At 45.9% G+C, this 21,750-nt stretch overlaps 1 protein-coding gene across 6 annotated transcripts in view; it reads right to left on the bottom strand.

Moving 5' to 3' along the window:
* The window catches only part of Rtca (RNA 3'-terminal phosphate cyclase), a 303,555-nt gene that overhangs the window by 64,352 nt on the left and 217,453 nt on the right, over window positions 1–21,750 (bottom strand). For 5 of the 6 annotated variants that reach the window (XR_008614321.2, XM_055075593.2, XM_055075591.2 and 2 more), the window contains 3 exons: window positions 6,767–6,867; window positions 6,547–6,690; window positions 1,447–1,570 (listed from right to left, as the gene is read on the bottom strand). Coding sequence is in view for 5 of the 6 variants with exons in the window: in XM_055075593.2 (XP_054931568.1) it covers window positions 1,447–1,570; window positions 6,547–6,690; window positions 6,767–6,867 (369 nt within the window). In the remaining variant the exon portion in view is untranslated. The remainder of the gene's footprint in view (window positions 1–1,446; window positions 1,571–6,546; window positions 6,691–6,766; window positions 6,868–21,750) is intronic. The other variant, XM_055075594.2, reaches the window with a different exon arrangement.

The raw sequence follows: 21,750 nt of genomic DNA, 5'->3' as shown, positions 1-21,750 counted from the left end.
ATGCAATCGTCACGACGAGACCAGGGGCGCAATAACGTAACTCTATTCCAAATGAAAAGTATTCCAAACTCCGGCACCCGGCAATGAAAAAGGCGCCCCCGGGACCTCTGCAGCACTACTGCGTGCGTGCACGGACAATACACAACGCCAACGATGGATCTGCCATGCAAGTGTTTGCCGAGAAGAGGGGGCTGGCTGGAAAGCTGGCATGCAGCTTCAGTAAGTTTGAGGCCGCTGTCGTCGTCGTGCTAGGCCGCCGCGGCATCAAACGAAAATAACACTTTTGTCGCGGGAAGTGAATAAATACTGCATGTCTTTTTCCCCTTTCTTCGCAGTCTCTCTGAGTTCCGTTTTCGACAGGTAAGTGGGCGATCTCGTGCTATTCGGTTAAACAGTACTACCGTTTAGTACATACTTTTTCTGAGCTCCGGCCAACTACGGTTTAAGGAGGTTTCACTGTAATCAGTTATTGGAGCACTTTTGGAGGAGAGAATATCTTCTTAGCCTGTGCTCAGCGCACTACGCTAATGTTCAAGCTTCGAGCAGTCCGAAAGCTGGCGATCTGGTGCTTCTTTACGAAGAAAATTAATTCTTCTGGAGTAAGCTTTGCCTTGCCAAGGATCTTCCAGAGGCTGGTTCTCACAGTTCTTATTAATCTCTCCCAGAAGCCACCCCACCATGCAGCACTTTCTGCAATGAACTTCCATTCCATTCTTCTTTGAGAGCAGTAGTCTTGTAGCTCTTTACTGAACAATACTCTTGCCAATGTGGCCATTTCCTTTGACGTTTTCTTGAAAGCCTGCGCGTTGTCTGTGTATTTTAATATGAAGCAATGTACCATCCGCATAAATTGAAATCTGAACAAGACAAACGGATAAACAAAACACCTGCTGCGCATAACTACATGGGAGGGCAATGTCTAATTGTTCTGTAGTTGACTTTTAAGCATGCAAACCACAATTACATATTCAGGTGAACCTGGAAACAGAACAACACATTGGAATAGTTTAGAAACTTCATTTGAATTTGTGCCGATAGTACAAGGTGCGATATGGTTTTCTGATGAAAGCAGTTAACAGGCCATTCAAATGACAGCTGCCCTATATTGTTGGCTATGCATGTTAGGCAAATCATGTACAACCTAATCCTGATTCACTCAAAACAAATATTGCCATGCCTCTAGTATAATGGAAGCAAGGTGCCCATATACAACACAAAGTTCCTGCAGGTAACTAGAGACCCTTGTCATAAGTGATTGGAAATAGAGCTGTATAAATGAAAGCGTGTTGCTAGCTCTGAGCTTTGTACATATCTTTCTCAGGCCCTTTCATTCTTGGTTTAAATGTCTTTGGACCCCTGGAACAGTGATACTATAACTTAGGTTCACATTTATTGCTTGCTTGGAGACAGTGCCAGCATGTCAGAAGATGAGAGAAAGAAATTTACCGACAGCGTGTAGTCAATCTGGGGGGCCATCTCTGCATTGGTTCCACCTCGAAGGCGCAGCACAGATGGTGCGTCTGCAAACAGCAGGCATGGCAGAGCAGCCTGAAGGAGCAGCACTACGCTCCTGGAAATAAAATCGACCAAGGAGGCCAAACAACAGATTGCAACAGCCATGCTCAGCACTCCAAAGTAGTACACTGCCTATTTCCGTACATATTTATGCAGAACATGATGAAAAAAGTGCCAAGTAAATAAAAGCAATAGTGAATCTATCAGAGAAAAAAATGACTCCATGGTTATCTACTGACGAGTGTTCTCTGACCAGACACATACGACCAGGTAGGCACTCTTTGCTTCATGTATTGCTCTTGCTACAGCTAACAGAGATGGTTGCATGTAAGGCTTGTTTCTCGTTGCCTGTTCTTTGTAGGTTATTTACTAGACCTCCAGCTTTCTTTTATATACCAGTTATTTTCTTTGTCTTAGTTTTATCTAGGTCACAGTGCTTCAGTGATAATGAATTATCTTTTCCCATTTCATTCTGATGCACTGCGCATGCTTGGCGATAAATCACGGTGTGCAAGTATGCTTTGTCACTGGGGCATCAGGCATGTGTTGCAGTTCACTGTGTGACAGCCACTGCTTTCCACTATGGCTTGTGCTTTTTCTGGCTAGAACACGCAGTCAAAGGCTTGAAGCAAGAAAAAATGTTTTCTGCAATAGCTGCGCCCTTTAAATATACTTGGTTCACATTTTTCAATAAAGTTGGAAGTCTGCGCTCACCTCCATCATTTATGTGCCTTCCTTTTGTCAATGTTTCTTCGTACAGTTTTTACTTGATGCTGATAGAACTTTCTTTCTTCTCTTTTATGCGTGTGTGCATAGAGGAATAGATGAGAAGAAAAATGCTGATGGGTGTGATAAGGCGCTTGTTCCTAAGCACGTGTGTATTTCTGCTTTTATTGGAATCGGACAAGCAAAGAGGGCTATGCTGGGTGGTAACGGAATAGCCTAGCAGAGGATGCTAAGACAGAAGGATGATCCACCTTAGCTACTTTTGCAGGTGGTTTCTGTGGCATGACACTAACCATCCTACCAGTCCACACACTAATACCCCTATCAAGTGGGCAAGTTAAGTCCACTTACGGGGAGTACACTTCAGGACCTTGAGTGACACTTTAGGCAAGTTAAGTCCACTTACGGGGAGTGCACTTCGGGACCTTGAGTGACACTTTAGGCTACGCGCTGCTAAACGGCAAAACTGAACGCACTCACATTAAAAGAAAATTGGAGAGAGCCTGCATTTTTCTAAGATGTAGATTAAAAAGAAAAAGCTTCTAAAAAGTTATTGTTTTACATTGTATTCCAGATAAAAACAACCATAATGCATATTTTCCCAACAAAAAACGGAAAAGAATTTTATTATAAGAGTGTTGCAAGTCAATGCCGGCCAAGACGAATGTGTAGCCAATTCAGAACAAAATGGTGGTGTGCGATGAGACTGCATTTGATCCTGTTAAAACAAAATTTGAGCGAGTTCTGTTCAGACTATTTTGTTAAAATTTGTTCAAATTTTCAAGAACTAACATGGACTTATGTGTCCTTTTTTTATGCACTACATTTTGTACCATTCAAACCGCTGGCAGCAAGGCTAAGCACTTGGCCGGCAAAGTGTGTTCCGTGAATGCACTCCGACCAGAGTGCACTCTTCGCCAAGTGCACACCACTTGCGATGTTTACATTCAGCAATGTGCACTGAGTGACACTCTCCGTAGGTGCCCGCTTGAAAGGGTGTACATTTATTCCATTAATTTATCCATACTGTTGGCATACATGCCAAAACAGGAGTTGCTGCATTGGGCACAAATACAGGTGTTATAAATATGAACACAAATACAAACAAAATGCTATCGTGCAATAGACATATCAGCACAACTCAGCAGAACACGAGTGAGCAAGAAAGTACATTTGGGTATATCAATTCTGATTTCAATATTTAGAAGTGGCATTAAGTACAATAGGTAATTTGGCTCAACAAAGCCCTCCCAAATATTTTAACATCATTACACAGGGCAACATCATTCGGTAATTTGTTCCATGTATCTATAGCCCACACAATAAATTATTTTTTAAAGGACTCTGTGTTATGCCTCAAAGGCTTTATGTGCTTACTATGCTTTGTGCGCGAATGTGAAGTGTCCATTATTAAAGTTTTCACTATTTGAGTTTGACATTTGCCATGACATATCTGGAAAAAGAATTTGAGGCTGTTGATGTTAATTCTTTGCTACACAGTAAGAATTTCTGCTTGTGTCCTCTTGTTATTGACTGCATTCGACGGATAGTTAAAATAAATCGTAAAGCCCTATTTTGTACCCGTTCACATTCCGCAATGGTTTTTTTTTTTTGTGTGTGTGTATGGTTTCCATATCAGACATGCATATTCCAGCAACGGTAGAATGGTAGTTTCATACGTTAAAAGTTTGACTTCAGTTATCACATCACCAAGCTTACAACAAAACACCTACAGTTTCTTTTGTGACTTATCACAGATATTATACATGAGGCGACCCCAGCTCAAGTTATTTGTGACGTAAACACCAAAGTATTTATATGCTGACACACAGCAGAGCACTTCGTCATGAATCATGCAATGAAATAATAGTGGCTTGTTTTTTGGAGTAATTGGCATAAAAAGAGTTTTGCTAGAGTTCAACTCCATTTGCCATTTTTCACACCAGAAGCCTATCATCCCCAAGTGTTCATTAAGTTTTTCCTGATCATAGATAGAATCCACCTTTCAGTATATAACTGTGTCATCCGCATAATTCCTAATAAAAATGTCAGGCGAGAAACCGCTACTCATATCATTAATATAAAGCTCAAACAACAGGGGGCCCTATGACACAGCCCTTGGGAACCCCTGTCTCGTGCCGCTTGCCTCGTACTGGTGGCGCCTTGGATGCAAACCACTTGCTCTCTCTTTGTAAAATAGGCTGCAATCCACTCGATGAGAGTATCATTCCGCAAATTGCGCTAAGTTTATGGAACAACTTGGGATGCGTTATATTGTCAAATGCTTTCCTAAAATCAAGAAAGATAATATCAACCTGTCCTCTAGCGTCAACGATTTGTTTAATGAAGTGTGCTACTTCAGTAAGAATGGTCACGGTAGAGAAGCCCCACCTAAAACCATGTTGTTGGTTGCCCATTAGATTGTGCTTTTCAATAAATTCTCTTAAGTGCTTAGTAAGTACATGCTTTTTACAGCATGTGCTTGTCAATGGCACAGGCCTCTAGTTATTCACACCATCTTTAACGCCATCTTTATGAATCTGTATTACTCTCACACATTTCCAAAGTCATTAGGAACCTCTCCTGTTTGTAAAGATTTGTTAAATATGTCAGTCAAGTAATAGGAGCACGACTCAGCATACTCTTTAAAAAGGCATTTGTAATCCGATCCAAGCCGGTTGATTTCTTTACATCAAGGTTTAGAAGAAGGTTAAGAGTGCCTTCTTCAGTCATCACAATATTGGCAAGGCAGGACAGCACAGGTCATATCCCGGTACAATGCCATCATCGTTCGAAAACACTGATTCAAAGTAATCATTAGAAGTACAGGCTATCTGGAAATTACCGGTAACCTTGCAGTTCTCGCTAGTTATATATACATCCCTCGTTTCTTCAGCTGATAGATAGCGCCAAAACTTCTGCGGTGGTGCCTTAATAAAGTAGGTTAGTGATTCATTTATGTATCGCTTCCATGCAGCGACCCACTCAGTTCTGAACGATAAAGAGAGCGTCGTGACGTCATAGTGTTTTACACTTTGTTTATTACTATTTTGTGTTGCACGCATGCACCTAAGTCGACGCTCACGGTCAGGTATGTGCCATTTTATTTTTGTTTGTACTACTATTTGAGTAATACTTGTTGGGGGGCTAGTTGGTGCATGTTTCCAGAAGAGGGTTATAGCGCCGAAAAAACACAACACACAGCAAGCGAGACGGGACAGGCGCAACTTCCAACTGTTTATTCACCGCGTATGCGAATGAATATAAGGTCAAACAAAGATGGGTAGCTGTGTGGTTCTTGCTACCCATCTTTGTTTGACCTTATATTCATTCGCATACGCGGTGAATAAACAGTTGGAAGTTGCGCCTGTCCCGTCTCGCTTGCTGTGTGTTGTGTTTTTTCGGCGCTATAACCCTCTTCTGGGTACTACTATTTCTTTAAAATGTTTCCACGCATCTTCCACCGTTGAAGTTTCACATGCACCAATGCATTTAAAATTGTCGTAGTTAACATCAAGGTAGTCCAGAATGGAAACATCGTCAGCTCTTGAATAATTAGGGACCAGTGCAGTTTTCGTAGTACGCTCTTGATGATGAATGCCTAATAGGTGAAGAATGACCATTTTGTGATCTGAAATTCCCTCCGTGACTTTACAAGTGTACTTGTGTTGAGCTAGACACGGGCTCAGAAAAACAAGATCAAGTAGTGAACCTCCCCTTTTGTGCACCCGAGTGCGCCCTTGAACAATTTGAACACTACATCCAGGAGTGCGCATGATGACAATACATCAACTTGGGCCACTTTATATTCAGACCAGTCAATATGTGGGAGAATTAAATCACCAGCTAATACAATTTTCTTGTTTAAATTCTCAAATTCACTCTGTAAAAAGTCACTTGAAGCGAGCATGTATTCTTCTGATGAATCCGGAGGGTGATAGATTGCAATGAACATGAACGAACAGCCGTCTAAGATCATGTAACATACAACGCACTTAATTTCTGCTGGCGAGTACCATACAGTGCCCACACAATTGACTTTTTATAAGTAACAGCTATACCACCACCCCTGGATCCATCTGGAGCCCCTGGATAGCAGAGTTTTACATTTAAATATGCCCTTTTGCTGATATATCTTCAGTTTCTTGCTTGTTAACCAGCACTTATTTGAGGCAATAAAACAATTGACATTATTATTGTGCCTTTTGGTTGCCCTGTTCTATTCTCTGCCTTACATGTCTTCTAGTTCATTAGCAAGTTGTGTCAAGTCCAATAAATACATTTTCAATACCCCACGACGCTCACCCTGCTGTTCCAGTGTCAGCAAAGAACTCCCCGCCTCTGATGGGGCCAGGGTACAACACAACTTCTGTCGACCCAATAAAGGCATTCTCCAGATGGCCTCCACAGATATCCCTCACCAAGTTGATGCCTGTTAAGTGCTGTGGCCTGTAAACACATACAGACACACAAAAAGAGCTGCCATTATAGAGGTGCTAAAAATCACTAACTATATCGTGATTACCTCAGGCCTGGGTTGCTCCTTCCAGCACGAATATTGATTACCCGCACTGGCTTCTGGAATAGTGCACTGAACGCTATGGCCATCCTTAGTATCTGTCCTCCCTGAAGAAAGGGCCAGATATGAAAAATACTACATTACATGAAGAAGAAAAAAAAACTACTCAAGCACATGTTGACAGGGAAAAAGGAGCTGGGTAGCATGGGTATCTTTAGCATGGGTGTCTTTTAAATTTATTTATGCGTCTAGTGATGATGAATCAATGATGCAAAACACTACATACATGCTGCCTTGTCAAGAGAAGTCGACGCAAGAAGCAAGAGCTTGTCTCTATGTTGCCCCTTTGTTTTTTGCACCCCTATTTGATTACAAATAAGGACGCAGAAAACAAAGCATCATTCAAGGTTATGGATCCATACCAACTATTCCAACCACGACCACATTTTTAAGTAGCATCCAATAACTGAGAAACTCTGCAAGTGCAAGGTACAGTCATGATCAATATAAGCAGGAATAGCGAATTTGACTTACAGAAACAATTGCACTTGATGTGTGGATTGATGTTTTAACATGCAGCAGGCAGCTCTTTCTCTAACGTTTGGTGGCAGTGAATACCTTTGAACTTGGAATGTGTAAATAACAGCGCCAACTAAGACGATCACGAGCGTGAGAACGACACAGGACAAGCGTCATTCCTCGTTCGCCTTCGAGAGCCGTTCGCCCGCTCGTGATAGTCTTAGTTGGCGCTGTTCTTTCCTAGTTCAAGTATGCACCACCTAGCCCAAATGAATGTTGTTCTGAACCATGTTGGCACGTGTGTTTATTGACTACAGCGTTCTGAAAGCAATTTCTTTGTTCCCTATAATATTGAACAAAGGGGGTAGTTCCGTTGCAACACCCACGCATGTAGAAGTTACTTTTCACCGGCAGCACCGACAGACCCCCTGTCCCATTAAGGCAAAAAATAAAAAGAAGAAAAGAAGTGTAAGACAGTGAGAGGCTATTTGAAACTTCAAATAATATTCACGAAACTTGATCTCTTGCCTAAAGGCTCACTGACCGGTGTTCTCGCTCCCGCCACTCATAATAGGTGTTACCACAGCCGATATTGCCAGTCGCCGACTGCACTAAAGTTTCGCAAACGTAGGCCCTCGCTCGATCACCTACTCACGCCTTCCATAACGCTGCCGTCGATGGTAAACAAGCTCCTTTTGGATTCATCCGTCATTCTGGCATGTCGGAAGCTCATATCAAGAAAATAGAGAACAGTCCACAGATGACTTTTCACAAGATCTCTCAGCCGTCACACTTCTGTAGCTTGTGTATCACAGAACCAGCACTACAGTGTTAGCCACTGTACCAGCACATAGAATAATGAACGAACTTCGCCAGCAACTCATAGAATATGAGCAACTGCTGGCCGCGCGCCGCCACGATACGTTCGTTTGAGGGATCGCCAGCCGTTTGTGCGCAGGCGCGAGCAAATGCGGGCGTGAGCATAGAGTTTTCTACAAAAATTACTAGAGGGAACTCTGGCGCTGCAGTCGTTGTCCTACAACGGCCGCTCAAATTCCACTGTACGTTGTCTCTCGTGGCACAACTTGTCGCAGGTTGACGCGAAGCAGCGAACACGACCAGATCGCCGATTACAGTAGGCGGTGGTTCTTGGATGGAATCGCATTAAATGTTTCAACCGCAGCTGGTGCAATTAAAGCCTCTCCGTAGACGCGAAAGTAAACAACGCTAAAAAAACATAGGGTCACTTCCACTCGGAACAGGAAGCTACGTAAGTTCCGCTTGACACCGGAAGCTGAGGGGATGAGTGGAAGAGGAGCGTGGAGGAGGAGGGCAGGTTGGCGGTACTCACGGAGGAAGGAAACTAAGGAGAGGCCCTGACGTCACTCTTTGTGAAGCAAAAGTGAAGCCGGAATTTGGCGTTGCTCATGGCGATGCTCCGCCTTTTGGGCCACCCTCCTCTCTTGTTTACATCTTTCGCGAAACCACGCCGCGCTGCGCGTGGTGTCGCGCGCGGAGCGCGCGCACTCGCGCAACATCTGGCAGAGCACGGTGCAGGCAACACAGCGCAACAAGACACGGTGACTAACGCAAACCCGCCCACTCAGCGCCTTTGCCACGGCCCGAAACCTACCAGAGCAACACGTGGGAACGCTCAAAACCATAACAACGCCGCCATTGTGGCCCAAAAGGCGTGGCCATACAACAAAAAAAATACAAAAGCAGCAAAAAAATGAGAACCTACTACGTCATTTCCGCCACACTTTTCTCCTAGCGCGCGGAGGGGGTAGGGCCTAGTTTCCTTCCTCCGTGGCGGTACTTAACCTGGTCGGCGGTGACGCGTGGATGTAGGGGCTTTAAATGGAACCAGAGTCCTTTGATGGAACGCATGGGAATGATGGGAAGTACATGGATTTGTCTGATCTTCGTGCTTGTGGATTCAGGCGTTCTTGTGGCTTTGTATATTACGCTTTATAAATTTTATCGTCGTATATTTCAGCGCAATCAATATTCCTCGAAGTGCAGAGGACGCCGGGAACGCGTACAATTGCTATTAATTGCAACGATTGAGCTTGTCCAGGTGGCCAAATCGAAACGCGCCAAGCGTCTCAAGGCACTGGCATGCCCGCGATAAATTCGTAATGGCGTTTCATTCGCTTGTCGATACATGCGTCCGTGGCTAATAATGAAAAGGAAAAGCGTCCGTGGCTTAATGGTTTCAATAACAGGCTTCTGCGCTAGAGTCCTTGTGTTCGAATCCTGCCATCGGGCAATTTTCATTATGTTTATTTAATTATTTGTTGCGCAATACACTGTTGAAAATGGCGAGTTTACAAAGTCACAAAGCCGTTAGAAGCCAAAAAAACGAAGTTTAGGAAATCTATGTACTTCCCATAATTCCCATGCTGGAACATCCGCTCCCATTGCAGCTCCCGTAGACACTAGCGCCAGAGTTCCCTCTAGTAATTTTTGTAGGAAACTCTATGCGCGTGAGAGAGAAAATCTGGGGACTTCCTACGGAGGAGGGTTCTTAGCACGTGATGTATGCGCCATAGAATAAAGAACCTAGGCGCACAGATGCGTTTGTGCCAGCACTGCGGAGCGCGGGCGAGTTTGATTCCGCCGCTGGCTGGCCCGCGCGGTGAGCCAGTGGGCACGGACGCCCCATTTGGTGATCGCTGTGTCTGAAGGTAAGGTTGTGACTGGTGTTGTACAAGTCGCGGGTCGCTTTTTTCGTCGCCACGATAGATTCGATTTTTAAAGCGAAAGCTTTACTGGCCGCGAACTTGCGATTTCGCCGTGGCCGTGCTCTGAGGAGGCACATGGCGTCACACCGCGTTCCTCGTCGTTGCGTTCGCCTCCGCTCGCTTCTCCAGCTGCGTCGCATGCCTGATAACATGTCGGAGGTTGAAAAGGAGAGATCGCGTGCGCCGCAACCACAGGTGAGGCGGTAGTATGGACGGCGACAATTCTGATAAGCAGGAGGAGGCCTGGAATCGACATCGGAACGAGATGAAGAGTAAACGAATCGCCCAGGAAACAGGCGAACAGCGCGCCGAACGACTGTCTAAACGCCGCAACATAGCCAGACAACCAGACTAATCCGGACTTGCAATCAAGATTAACCAAGGCTAAGCATGCTATGCCTTAGCTTTCGCTACGTATATCCTGGCATAGCCGAGCTAAGCCACTGCCATTTTTTTACAAGCACTGCTCCAGGAGGACACATGTAACCGGCAAACGGCGGGCTGATCAGGAGAGCACCCGAAGTTATAATAAAGCAGGCGGCGCAGGACCTCCACCCAAGGGGTAGCGGTGGGATCAAAGCTGGAAGGAGGTGGCCCGTGGGTTGGGGCTGTGGAGGCCGAAGCGTCCCAGGGGGTGTTCGCATAAAAAATTGGCTGTTAAGCTGATCTTATATGCCCCTGGCACGTGCAGGCCTCGGCGAGCCCCAACCCACGGACCAGTCCGGGTTCTAGCTTTGGTGTCCTGGAGGCGCCGCCAATAATGCGAAATGATGACACGTTGTTACAATTAGTAAAACGCACGATTGAATAAATGTAATTACGTCCAGCCACCAACTTGTGACGATAAGTTCAGCACTACCGCGCCCCGCGACTTCTGCAACACCAGTCAGAACTTTGCCTCTGAAGGTGCGTCGGACAGATATTCTCGCGCCTGCAGCTCTGGTGGTCAGTCATCGCCACCGGCAGCCTTTCACCCACTTGCGTTCAACCGCGGTTGCTAAGGCGCTCTGCCTCCTAGATTTTCAATATATGTGGCCCGGGCTCACTACGGCCGCAAGCCATGATCCGCCACGACTAACTAACGACTAACTTAGCACGAGCGCCGCAGGTGCGAGACAGTCTGGACACAGCGGTCGCCTAACCGGCCATTCCAATATACCTCCTTTACTAGATGCCTGCCGCGTTGTCCGGTAGCTCCATAGAGTAACATAAGGTCTATTCGATATAGCCAAGTTTCTCTGCACCTTCTGCACCCATTCACGGCGCACTGCACCTAGACCCTCGATTCCCCAAGGTGCAGCAGTGCACCCTGCACCCCCGTGCTCGATTGAACGGGGTGCAATGCAGGGTGCCGCCGCGGTGCACTGCACCCTTGAACCTTGCAGCGGGTGGGTGCAGCCCGGCACCCCCTGCACTTTTTCGTTTGAGGTGCCGTGCACCTTTTTCTGAATCGAACAAACCTATGGTATACGACAAGACCGGACACTCCCATAGGCGCCTGCGGCATGCCTGCGGCCACGGAGGAGAGGCCCTACCCCCTCCGCGCGCTAGGAGAAAAGTGTGGAGGAAATGACGTAGTAGTTTTCCTCGTTCTTGCTATTTTTTTATTTCTTTGCTGTAGCGGCCACGCCTTTCGGGCCATAATGGCGGCTTTGTTATGGTTCTGTGCGCTCACACGTGTTGCTCCGTAGGTTTCGTACCGTGGCAAGGGCGCCGTGCGGGCAGGTTTGCGTTGGTCTCCGTGTTTTGTTGCGCTGCGTTATCTGGACCCTGCTCTACCGTATGTTGCTGTGGTGGGACAGGAGGAAATAAGTTCGTGAAATGAACGCGCATGCAACGACGTACGCAATGTACCGCGCCACGGCAATGGCTACGGACGAAGGAATATCCGCGGGAAATAAACAGTTTAGTATAGCGTAAAACGCTTGCATTAGCGTTAGCGTGCGACGCAACGCTAACGCAAAGAAAGGCTGCACTGCGCGGCACAAGGTAGTGTTTTAGAATAGCGAAACGGAGAAAAGCGGTATCGTTAATGGATGGATGGATGGATGGATGGATGGATGGATGGATGGATGGATGGATGGATGTTATGAGCGTCCCCTTTGGAACGGGGCGGTGGGTTGCGCCACCAAGCTCTTGCTACTATGCTGCCTAATATCCTACCTAGGTTAACCAATGAAAAAAGAAAAAAAAAAACACTATGAACTACCGCGTCCAAACTTTCTGATCCCCTATTGCGAATTGTGCTTTTGTACGTCTCCGTCTTTTGTCGTTTCCCTACTTTTCTTCCACCAATCCTCCAATCGCCTCTTACTAATGTCTATTGCGGACCTGTTTGCTTTACCACTGCTCCCGCTGAACCCAAGGGCTTCAAGGAGGCCAGTGGTGCCTAAATCGACCGCTGGGTAGACGTCTTCACATTCTAATAAAATATGCTCCGTCGTTTCCCTAGCTTTACCGCAGCAAGCACATGCTTCTTCTTCTTCCTTCTTATATCTCGCTTTATAGGTGCGTGTTCTAAAGCATCCCGATCTCGCTTCGAAAAGTAATGAGCTTCCCTTTGAGTTATCATAAATGGTTTCTTTCCTGATTTCGTTTTTTCCTCTTAAGTAGTTACTCATGGCAGGTTTCTTTTCCATTGCCGCCACCCATGAGATTAATTCAGCCTCTCTGACTTTCCGCTTGACCTTCCTTGTTGCTGTGTTGCCCACCCCACAGACCGCATACTTGCTGGTAAGCTTCCTAGTTCTTTTCCTCCATTGTGAATCAATGTTTTGCCTGTACAGATACCTGAACACTCTCCCAGCCCATTTACTTTCTTCCATATTCCTCAGCCGTTCTTCATACTCAATTTTGCTGCGAGCTTCCCTCACTTCAAAACTAGTCCAGCCCATATCCCCCTGCACAGCTTCATTTGTAGTCTTCCCGTGAGCGCCCAATGCGAGGCGACCCACTGACCTTTGGTTCCCGTCGAGTCCTGATTGTACCCCTGATTTAAAGCAAACCACCGCATTTCCAAAAGTAAGTCCTGGAACCATTACCCCTTTCCACATACCTCGGAGGACCTCGTACCTATTGTATCCCCATAGCGCTCTGTGCTTCATTATGGCTGCATTTCTCTTCCCCTTGACTGTTATGGTTTTTTCCTGTTTCCATATATCCATTGCCTTCGTTTATCCATATACCAAGGTATTTATATTCTGTTACCCGAGGTATTTCTTGGCCCTGTATCTCCACTGTCTGTTCACTGTTTTCATTGAATACCATAACACCCGATTTTCTAACACTAAATTAACACTAGTTAACGCAAACATATACGGCGCCACCTACATGTAAAAACACGAAATACTGGAAAGCCTAATACACAAAAAATGTCGCGCTAATCCAATGCCGAATCCGCAAGTGTGTATCTAAGTCAAGCTTGTCCAAAGCCACAGTCGCTGCGTTAATTACGCATGTAGGTGTTTGGTTTCAGTGTTGTTTTGTCGAGAGTCGCGAAACACACCGATTATTCTTAGCATGCCGCGATCGAGTGTTCTGTGGGACCTATATTACCTGTGCTTTTTAAGTTGGGATGACATAGACGCCCTCATGCTTCGGGAACGAGAGCGACCGCGCAGGTTGTACGTGTTCTCAAGAGGCGGCCTGCTCAATATCGAGGTGTATTCCGGAAGGGATGTTTCGCCGGCAATTTCGCTTTCAGATAGCGGATTTTCCACTTCTTTCCACTTTTTTGCAACAGACGCCCATCTTGACGTCTGTCCGAATGGGTTCAAGGCGAAAACCTCGTTCAGGAGGTTCATGTCGTCGTCGTTAGTAAAGCGCACACGCATTGTGACCACTGCACCGACCACACTACTTGGTTTTGCCGCGGAAAATGTGACATGCATCGGCTTGACATGTGGCTTTACACCAAGCGAACGAGCGAAATACACTTGGGCGCCATCTCGAGGCGGATACAGCCAACATGAGCTAACATGAGCAAACCTACTCGTTAAGCCTACTGCGCCGCTAAACGAGAACGTATATCGTAAACAGCGTCCATTTGTCACATGTACGCCGCTGTCGAAGTATCATCACACAAATCTAAAGCGAACACGAAGCGGGCAGCTCTCACTTTGACTGGCGCCGCCATGTTGCCGTACGTAAGGCTCCCCTTGCGTGCGTTAGCGTTCACCGCTAAACCCTAAGAGCTCCAGCAGCGTTTACGTACAGCGCATGCGCAGTGTGGTGCACGCAACGCTAACGCTAGCTCTTTGCGTTTGCTGCTTTACGCTATACTAAAACTGTCTAATGTTGCCCTCTTTCGCGGAATCATACTAACGTGCTAACGATTGCTTAGTATTGCTTCGGAGCGCGCGGGTCCGAGCAGCACGGTTGCGCGCAGCGCGGCGTGGTTTCGCGAGAAATGTAAACAAGAGAGGAGATCTGGCCCGATAGGCGGAGCAACGTCATGAGCAACGCCAACTTCCGGCTTCACTTTAGCTTCACAAAGAGTGACGTCAGGGCCTCTCCTTAGTTTCGTTCCTACGTGCCTGCGGCCGACTTTAGTGTTCCTGTATATGCTCCCGCATGGAGCAGAGTTGCGCATAGGTCCGGTTTATGATCCAGCTCTGCTGCAGTGGAGCTACTCCTCGCGCGCGCAGGAGGCAAATGCCACGCGGTGTTCCATTTGCTTTTTCGTCTGCTGTTCGCGAGCTACACGCGGACACTGTACGTAAGCGCTGAGCAAGATTGGCGTAGCCGAAGAGGTGTCAACCCCCGGAAATTTTTAGCTTATGTGTAAATATATACACGCATACACGCACATATACAAACACACGCACGAATGTACATATAAAGAATAGGACCCCCCTCAATCCCTCGAAATAAAATCCTGATTAGGCCCGTGGCTAGAACAGCTCAAAAGTTCGCGTGTAAACGCGCATTACCTTGCGACAAAAAGCGTTGCAATGTTTTTCAGCATGCATATGAAGTTTTCTCGCGGAGGCGGAAGGCATGAAATGTTTTAAAGGGTGTTTAAAGAAAACTTCACACACGTGTGGTAGACAATTATGTGAGCACATTTTGGATGCCGAAGCGAGACGAATAGTGAATGTCACCAACATAACTATCGTGCCTGCAATTATGTCAGTGACTGTTGACCGTTGACTGTCATCCATCAGTAAAAGTAGTTCACATCAGCTGCACGTTTTCGATATATGCGGTACAGACACGCATATTTAAACGCATTTCAAATGTTCACCTGCGCACATTTTATGCAGAGCTCATTTTTATGATTCATACCGCAAACTTAACAGCTGCTTCGTAGCAGCAAATTTATGAGTAGAAAAATATTCAAAATGCACGAGCTTCTGGATCAAATTTATTTCGTACAAGAGAATGGATGAGCAATGGCTCGTGGCAGCAGGGGATGAGTGCCGGTTCATGGAGCCGTGGGGGCGGACTTCAATGTCACTGGAAAGGTAATAAGTTATTAAGAGTAACAACAGGTTACTTTTATTGCACTATATATATATAATCACATAACATGGCAAACTTGCAAAGTAATTATTCACACATTGCAGACTGCAATATGACAACACATTTTCCTTTATCTCTTCACACTACTCAGGTTAATTTACTATAACACAGCGCTTATTAAACGTACAAAAATAATTTCACATTCCTCACGTCGACTAAGGCTGATCGAACAAGCAACATATTGCGCGGGGTAAATGCTGAAGCTATCGCAGCTGTCTCATAAGTGGGAGCGCACGGTTTTTTCGCTTACTACAAAACAATGAACAGCAGCACATCAATCGACTTTACATGAAAAATCAGAACGCCGACAAAAAGAAAAGAAAACGGAGCAGAGAAAAGCAGGGTGCAGCGGACAAATTGCACCTACTAGTATTTACTCTGTTTTGAACACACTTTTCTGGAGCCGCATAGTCGGAACAATCGTACAAGCAAGAAAGCGAATTTAGTGAGTTGGTAAGTTAACACTCTTGGCTTGTATGTGCAGCGCGACACAGACGTGTCGTCCTTTCTTTGTACCGCGTCTGTGTCGCGCTGCACATATACACCAAAAGTTGCACAAGTGAACAACCTCTCATGCCAGGCGTACGCATTTCAGCGCGTACAGGAGTGTTAATCGAGATAAATGCCGCTTTAGTGTAAACAAGCCGAACCCACCTCTGTAAACAAGGCGAACGAACCTCGCATATCCTGGTCCCTTTCGGAGCCGGCCGGTCTCGTCCGTCCGCACGGCACCGAGTAAAAAGCTTTGCCACCTTCCGTGCGATTTGCGCAGTTTGGTGCGCTGCAACCCGTCATACTCGAATACAAGTGCCAAATGATGTGCTTCGTAGCACTTCACCAAAGTCATTAACTTAATATCCTCGAATACCGTACCTGCAACCCGGAGCCGATCGTTGCTACGCATGCTCGGATGGATGGATGGATGGATGGCGGCTATACCCTTTGTAACGGGCGGCGGCTGGCGCCACCTAGCCTTTTACTCCCCCTCCTATTTTATTATTATTCTTTTTCCTTTCTTTATATCCTCTTTTCCTTAACCTAGTTTTCACTCCCCTCCTCCCCCCAAAATAACTATCTAAAACAGTATAGGAAACATTATCTCCCCGATTTATGGTATTATCTCTCCCTTGACTTCCTCCACCAATACTCTAGCCTCCCCTTCGTTACTGCCACTCTTTTCTCGTCTATTTGCCCTCGTTCCCCGGGAAAACCTAATGCCCCTTCCATATCTGCCACTGTTCCCTCTGCCAGAGTCAGGCGAAGGTCTGTGCATCTCAGCACTATATGCTCAGTGGTCTCCATTTCGGCTCCGCAAGCTGTGCACCGAAGGTCCACCTCTTCAAATTTAGCCCTGTATGTTTTCGTTCTCAAAACCCCCGTCCTAGCTTCGAATAATAGTGAGCTGCTCCGCGAGTTATCAAATAAGAGCTCCCTCTTAATCTCCTGTTTTTGTAACCTAAACATTGATAGCGCTGGCTTTCCGAGCATTCTTTCTTCCCACATTTTTTTTTCCGTCTCCTTCACCTCCTTTCCCACACTAGAACCACGTTGGACCCCCTCCCTCGGCTGTAGGTATCTATTCCTCAGCTTCCTCGTTCTGAGTGTCCACTTTGTGTTCAAACTATTCATGTACAGATATTCGTACACTTTTCCTGCCCACCTTTTTTCCTCCAGTGCTGGGAGTCTCTGTTCAAATTTTAGTTTACTTATTGCCTCTCTACCTTCGAATGACGTCCATCCCATGTCCCCCTGCACTCCCTCATTAGGGGTGTTCCCGTGTGCTCCTAAGGCCAATCTGCCTACACTTCTCTGTTTCGTTTTCATGCATGCCTGAACTTCCGATTTCATGCACAGTACTGAATTTCCGAATGTGAGGCCAGGTACCATAACCCCTTTCCATACGCCCCTAACCACTTCGTACCTATTATAGTTCCAAAGTGCCTTGTGTTTCATTACAGCTGAGTTCCTTTTCCCTTTTTCAATCATAATTTTTTCCTGTTCTTCCAAGTACTTTTTGCCCTCGTTTAGCCATATGCCCAAATACTTGTATTTTTCAACATGATCAATCTTAGTGCTTTGTATTTCCAATGGGTCCCCCCTTTCTTCATTGTATACTATTATCCCAGACTTCTCTCTACTTAATTGCAGTCCCAATTTTTCTCCCTCCTCTCCACATATGCTCATTAGTTCCTGTAGCACTACTCGGGTGTCAGCAAGCAGTACAATATCATCTGCATACATCAGTCCGGCTAGTACTTGAGCTACCTTCTGCCCTTCCAGCATATAGCTTATGTCAGTTCCTATTGTGCTCTGTTCTAGTCTCTTTTCCATTTGGCTCATGTAAATCATAAAAAGCAGAGGCGACAATGGACAGCCCTGCCTGAGACCTCTTCTTATTTTAGCTGGCTTTGTAGTTTCCCCCTCCCATGTTATCTCTACCTCATTATCTGTATAAACTTGTTGTAGGAACTCATCTTTCTATCTAGACCATATTCCCTCAACTGGCTCCATAAATTTTCTCGGTTTACATTATCATAGGCTCCTCTAATGTCTAAAAAAGCTATCCATAGCGGTTTCTGCCTGGGTGTCGCTATCTCTATGCACTGTGTTATAACAACTAAATTATCATCTAGCCTTCTGTTCCTTCTAAATCCATTCTGCAGTTCTCCCAAGATCTCTTCACGTTCTGCCCATTCCTCCATTCTCTTTTTCACCATCCGCATTGCTACTCTGTATATGACTGATGTGATAGTTATTGGCCTGTAGGATTTAATGTTGTCCTTGCTTCCCTTACCTTTGTAAACTAATATCATTCTGCTTGACTTCCAGTCCTGTGGAACATCTCCCCCTACTACTATTTGTTCAATAAGTTGTCGTAATTTTAATTTACTTTTCTGGCCTAATATGCTTATCGATTTCATAGGTATGCTATCAGGTCCTGTCGCTGTTCCCACTGGGACCTTGTGTTCAATTCTGTCCCATTCCTTACTTGTCATCCTTCTGTACTCCTCCTCTAATTCTGTCCTGCTGTTGTCATTGTTCTCCATTTCACTACCCACTGGCTCTGCAAATGCTGCCGCTATTGTTAACCTAATATATTCCTGAGCTTCCTATCCCTCTACCTTTGTTCCTTCTGGTATGGTCAGTGAGTGCTGAACCACCTCTGCCTTCTTACTCTGTTGCCTAGTGTGTTCCCAAAATTTCTTGGAGGCATTTCTGTCTTTTTTTCGTATCTCTAACATCCACTGTACCCCAACTTTTGCTATCTTGGTTTGAATTAATGCCAATGCTCGGCGGCCCGCTGATTGCAATTTCGATCGCACTGACAGAAACGAGTCGGCGCCGTTTCCGTAAAGTTGGCTTCGGAGCGCGCAGTTGATCATTTGACGTCATTTCTGCACCACGTGATTGCGCTCGGCGAATAGCGGTGCGAGCGGCGCCGGAAAAGCTATGCGCAACTCTGCTCGACTTTGGCTCTCAGCGCACCTAGCGGAATCGGCGAAACGCGTCAGCCTCCAAGATGGTCGCGTACGCTGCCGAATCTCGGAGGCTCCAATTTCAGTTTCATTTTTTGTGTGTGTGTGTGTGTGTGACCCATACCTTTGCTTAAATCGCGTGATTTCATGCAGGCGCTTGTGCCGCTGTTTATATGTTGTGACGACGAGCGCGCAAAGGTGTTTCATTCATGTTAGTTTCATTTAAATTCACATTTGCTGTTTCAAGCTGTAACTTTGCGCAACAATCATGCCAACTATTGAGGAAGTAGAACTTTATCGCTTATGATATTGTACGTCTAGTAACTCAGGCCAAAAGGTGTATTGTAAATAAATGTGCCGTGTTCCTTAAATATAAATGAACTTGCTGCACAGTCAAGACTACGAAAATAGCAGATAACAATTTATTGCAGCAAGATTGTAAGAGGCAGATACATGAAAACGGGAAGAAACAGCGAAATGCAAGTTACGGGTGTCACACGGCGCACTTTTAAACGCGATCAAGCCCAATCCGATTTGAATTTCTCAGTCACGATTGGTTCTTTTGCGCAAGCTGCGCGATGGCGCCAATATCAGTCGCGAATTTCAATCCGGATCGGACTTGGGGCGCTATTCTGGACATTCCGCCATTTTCTTCGGTGCGTGACGTAGGTAGGGTGGCTAACGTAGGCGCGACGCAAACAAAATGGTGCTGGTGACCAAGTTTTGCTTACGTAACGTGACGCCAACTTGACGTTTCGCCTAAGAAACTGAAATGAAGGCACTGAATGTAGCGTTGCGTTTCCCCGGAAAATGGAATGAGTCATCGCATGTTGGCGCCAACGCGCTTGTTTTCTTGCTTGAGACAACATACGCGACCTACCTGTGGTGATGCGCGCACGTTCTAGGCCACGTTATCGCTATCTCGTGAACCGCAAGTGAGTCAGCCCGACTCGGCTAGCTGAGAAACGGCCGAATATCACCGATAGCGTTGCGCGCGCCAGAGATATCCACTAGCGTGACGCAAGCGCCGGCGCTGCCATCTCTAGTTCATTTCGCTGGTGCGGGAGGAAACTTCAAGGCGCCGCCTTGCGTACATTTCTTTTTATAAATTAGAGGCCGTTGTCATAACTTTTGATTGTGCGAAACGGCATTAATCTTGATTACAATACAAATGCAGCAGTGAAAATTGGACAACACTGCCGAAAGTTTGCTATGTTCAACCAATATTATTTCGTATAAACGCGTTCTTTTAAAAAATGATGGCCCCAAACACAAATGCCAACACTACCCGAGAGCGATGCAAATACTATGAGCACGCGTTATGAACAAAATATTTTCGTGGCGCCAAACGGCGGGGAAAATGTGGCGATACGCATTCCTCTCGGCTGTCATTGCATATGGCTGCTCATTAGCATAATTCGCACGGCTCGTCGCAGCAAAAATTATGGCGGAAAATCTCAGCAATGGCGGCCCAGCGCAACGTCACGCATCGTCAAAATGACGTTTGCGAAACAGCCCTTCCTGTGACGCTCCTCACGAGATATTCCTTCAGCCAATCAGCAAGCTGGCATGGCGCATATGTTGGATCGCCACCACATATTCGCGCAATGCAGATGCATTGCACTGGCTTCTGCACGCTACCGCTCACATTCTTTTTGAAGCGCTAACATCACAATATATCTGCCAAGGACCAAAAAAATGTATTAGTCCATAATATTTGCAGCTCCACGTCCCGTTTCGTCATCTTGATGAAAACGCAAAATGACATTTCGCAAAACTTCCGTTTCCCGGCACAAATTTCAAGGCCCGTGAGCTCGCCACAGCCAATCAGAGTCGACAAGGCGGATAATGGCGGCCGTGCAGCCGCCATGCGTGTCGAGAATAGCACCCTTGTTCGCGATCGCAAGTGGTCGTGTGACACCGGTATAATGGAGAATAGTTGGAAATGAATGGCGTGATGGCAATAACTTAGCACAAGCAAAACACATAGAAGACGTGTTGCAGCTATCCAGATAATGAAAAAGAAAACTGCAAATACACGACAGCAATTAATTTGCTTAAATTGGGATTGTTTTAGAAGGGGGGAAAAATATGACGTTTTTCTTGTACTTCTGCGAAGGAAGGTGAATTAGGGCAGCAAAATTATGTCAATGGTAGCGTGCCGACATAAAATGGCTGCAAAAATAATTGAGCACGCACCAACATCTTCATCTCGAATGTGTAAGCCAGTGTGTCCGTCATTAAAGAGCTGCAATTTAGCACTTTGTGTTGGGGGTCTTCACCTGCTGTCTTCGAAGCCTTGCAATCGTCTCCTGATACTTGGAATTTTGCCCTTGAGTATGCGTGATGTCCTTTGGCTGTGCAGTGTATTTTGAGGAAATGGTGGAGATTCCTGCAATACGTAGAATGACAGACAGAAGGTAAGCAATACTGGTGGCTTCAAACCTATTGAATGTAGACGCTACGTTCCTTCGTATAAGCAATATTGGAGCCTGCAAAGCTTTATAATGGCGATGCTGCGTTCGTTCATGCAATGCGTATTTTATTTTATTTTTTTGTTAAGGAAGCACTGTTATAAAGGCTAAGAAACAAGGAACTTTCTACGGTAACAACTCCATACGCAATCAAAACATGAGAACACGTATTTTCAGCCCAATGCAGAACAGCTAACAACGCTCGAGCGCACATAGCCTGCTACAGAGGTTGGGAGAGAGCGCATTATTGC

This window comes from Dermacentor andersoni, chromosome 11 (genome assembly GCF_023375885.2).
Source record: "Dermacentor andersoni chromosome 11, qqDerAnde1_hic_scaffold, whole genome shotgun sequence".
NCBI classification, from domain to species: Eukaryota; Metazoa; Arthropoda; class Arachnida; order Ixodida; family Ixodidae; genus Dermacentor; species Dermacentor andersoni.
Note: the sequence above shows the minus strand (reverse complement) of the source record. Positions and strands in the feature narration are given on the sequence as shown.